The 3,147-nt window shown below is 25.1% G+C and overlaps 1 protein-coding gene across 3 annotated transcripts in view; it reads right to left on the bottom strand.

Moving 5' to 3' along the window:
• spin (lysolipid transporter protein spinster) overlaps positions 1-3,147 on the bottom strand; it is a 15,708-nt gene that overhangs the window by 4,164 nt on the left and 8,397 nt on the right. Inside the window, exon 10 of one of the 3 annotated variants that reach the window (XM_018510802.1) lies at positions 2,062-2,154. The exons of the other annotated variants lie outside the window; for them this stretch is intronic. Coding sequence (XP_018366304.1) covers positions 2,102-2,154 — 53 coding nt within the window. The 3' untranslated portion in view covers positions 2,062-2,101. The remainder of the gene's footprint in view (positions 1-2,061; positions 2,155-3,147) is intronic. 3 annotated transcript variants of the gene reach the window in all.

Here is a 3,147-nt window from a genome sequence, read left to right as displayed (position 1 = left end):
AATTCTTATGAAGATATCAAAAAATGGCTTGATGAATGGATCGCTTCAAAAGAACCAGATTTTTTCATTCAAGGAATCCGTTTATTACCGGAAAAGTGGGAGAAAGTTGTCGCTTCCGAAGGAGCATACTTTGAATAAACTCACTTATATAGATTTGTTTAAATAAACACATCTTTTTCTTTTCAAAAAGGGCGGAAACTTATTACCATACCCAATATAATCTATTTATAGCTAAAAATGTTGAAATTTATTATGTAATAAAAAAATTTAAAGCAACAATAATATTGTACAACACCAAGCATAAATTGTGCGTAATGCATCTTGAAATCCTATTTAGTTTTCAATATATTTATCCATACTGACAAATATGTAAACAAATAAAATTATACATTTACAACCCAAATCATATAATTAAATTGCATTAATAAAATCAATTATGCGTTCACTCTATTCCAATTACAATATAATTCTGTAAATACATGCATTATTGTACCATGTCCATATAACATACATCCACAAATATACATAAAGTCTATTAGTTATGCTACATTCTACACATAGATTTATAGGCAAGCTTCATCAGTCTAAAAGATGATATCATTGTTTTAATGTTAAATTTTGTTGTTAAATATTTGCACAATATGATTTTTTCATTCCAATTAATAAATATTTGTAAAAATCAATTTTGTAAGTATTAATTCTAATAAAAACTAAATTCTAGTAATAGGAATATCAAGCCTGAACTATATGTTCTATCTATATTGTCTATCTATTTAAAGACATTATTTTATTTAAATTAAACCCTTATATAAATTTTGTAATTGTTAAAAATGTCTAAATAATAGGAATAACAGAAAACTTTTAATTATTTCGTGAATTACACTTCCACTTATGACATCCATGGGGAAAACATGAAATCAAGACAATAAAAATAACGAAAAAAGCTTCATATTCCTGGGTTGAAAACTTTTCATGCATCTTTATAAAATATAAATAATAAAAAGAGGAAAGATGAAAGTATTTGTAGGAATTATACATTAAAAAATATGATGATTTAATAAAATCAATATAAAAAATAGTATGAAATGATAATTGATAATCAATTTAATTATTTAATTGTATTTTAAATATTAATAATTTAATTATGTAAAAAGACACCAATTTTTCTTTTAAAATCAACTGACATATATTTGTCTCTCTTAAATAAATTTAAATTTTTTTAAACATTTAATTCAAAAACTAAATATTCAAATTTGAATCTTATTTGATATAAAGAGATATTGATATTATTTTGTAAGTATTCACGGATTGTCAAGAATTAAGAATAGATATAATATAGTTATAAATAATAGATAACTATAAACGAAAAAATTACAAATAGAAATAACTATTAGTTCGTGTATAATATAAAAAATTATAAATGATTCAAATATATTGATTAATTATTTCAAAATTTAATCTGTATATTGACCCCATATCTTTATAAAATAAATAATTTAATAAATACGTGACATATCTTTTTTGAAATATATGTCAATACGTGTTTTTCTTAACACATAGTTTAACAGTTTAACTATAAATATATACAGGGTGTCTCACAACCACCATACAATACTCTTATAACATGTTCTAAAAGTAAAAAATACAAAAATGTCAAAGCTACAATAGTTTTGAATTATAATTAATCAAAGATAGTTTGTAATTAAAAAACTTAGCCTCGATATTTTCGTATTAGGATTTTCGTCTTAGAATCCCAAAAAATCCAGCTATAATAATAGGAACTATAAAAGTAAAATAGTTCTTGACTTATAAGCAGTTAAAGTTAGCTTATAATTCAAAAAATTATTGTAGCCTCAACATTTTCATATTAGGATTTTTACTTTATTTTATCTCTAGAATATGCTGTGAAATGTACTGTACGGTAAGACACCCTGTATATACACAAAATTAACTATTATAAAATAGAAAATTATAACCATTTATATAAAGCCAGATTAAATTGATTACCAAAATCAAGTTACAAAAAAAAGAATAACAAAATCATGAAAATAAATTATGTACCAGATATACAGCATATTATCAGGGAAGGCCCAGTGATGATCTATAAATGCGTTGATTCAGCTTGCCCATTATTCTTAGTATCTAGATATTTGTCTGCAAGAAAGATGTTTGTATGTTATATAAAAATAATTACATGCACATTCCAGACTAAACCATGTGACTATATCACGCATATTATTTACGATAAATATAGTCCATTTCTGAAAAATATTGCAATAGCAAAAATAATAAACCATTAATTATTTATGTAAATCCAGTATTAAAGTATTAAAATATAAATATATTGCACAATTTGTAACGTATTGAAAAAATTCCAACATATATATAACTTATTTCTAGATTTAGTACAAACAAATTAATTTAAAAAGGAAGAAGTGGTTTATAATCAAAAATTAGTAGTAGTTAAGAAAAAGAGCATAAAACCACAGCGTTAGTTGTTTTTTGTGGTATTTAATATAATCAAATTTCTACATTATACGTTTCGGCCAATATATCTGGCCATCTTCAGTAATTAAAACTCTACTCTAAATATTTAGAGTAGAGTATTAATTATATCGGTTACGTACAAAATTCGCAATCTTACATCTATTTATTCAAAATTACATGTTCTTATCCGCATAATTCTTGGTAATCTACTTTCGTAGTTGACAAATTTGTGGAATTGTTTAGAGTTGTGAGTAACAAGAATTTCCAGATTCTGTTATTTCCGCAATTCCTAGATATTTGTAAACTCGTAAGAACTTTGACGACCAGATGGAATATCATCGTGAAACGTATAGATAAAGTGAGAGACACTTTATCTATACGTTTCACGATGATATTCCATCTGGTCGAATAGATGTAAGATTGCGAATTTTGTATGTAACCGATATTTAGAGTAGAGTTTTAATTACTGAAGATGGCCAGATATTGGCCGAAACGTATAATGTAGAAATTTGGGTAAATATGTAGATTAGGGGAGCCACCCCCAATGACCTTGACCTTGATATATGTTGTCAAGGTCATGACCCCGAGTGACCCTGAGGAAGTTTTAATTGCAGGACGTTACTCATTAAGAAGTTATAAACAAAAGAAGTTTACGAAATA

The sequence above is a fragment of the Trachymyrmex cornetzi genome, unplaced genomic scaffold (assembly GCF_001594075.2).
Source record: "Trachymyrmex cornetzi isolate Tcor2-1 unplaced genomic scaffold, Tcor1.1 scaffold35, whole genome shotgun sequence".
Classification (NCBI taxonomy): Eukaryota; Metazoa; Arthropoda; class Insecta; order Hymenoptera; family Formicidae; genus Trachymyrmex; species Trachymyrmex cornetzi.
The sequence above is the reverse complement of the archived record's forward strand: the minus strand, read 5'-3'. Positions and strand labels throughout refer to the sequence as shown.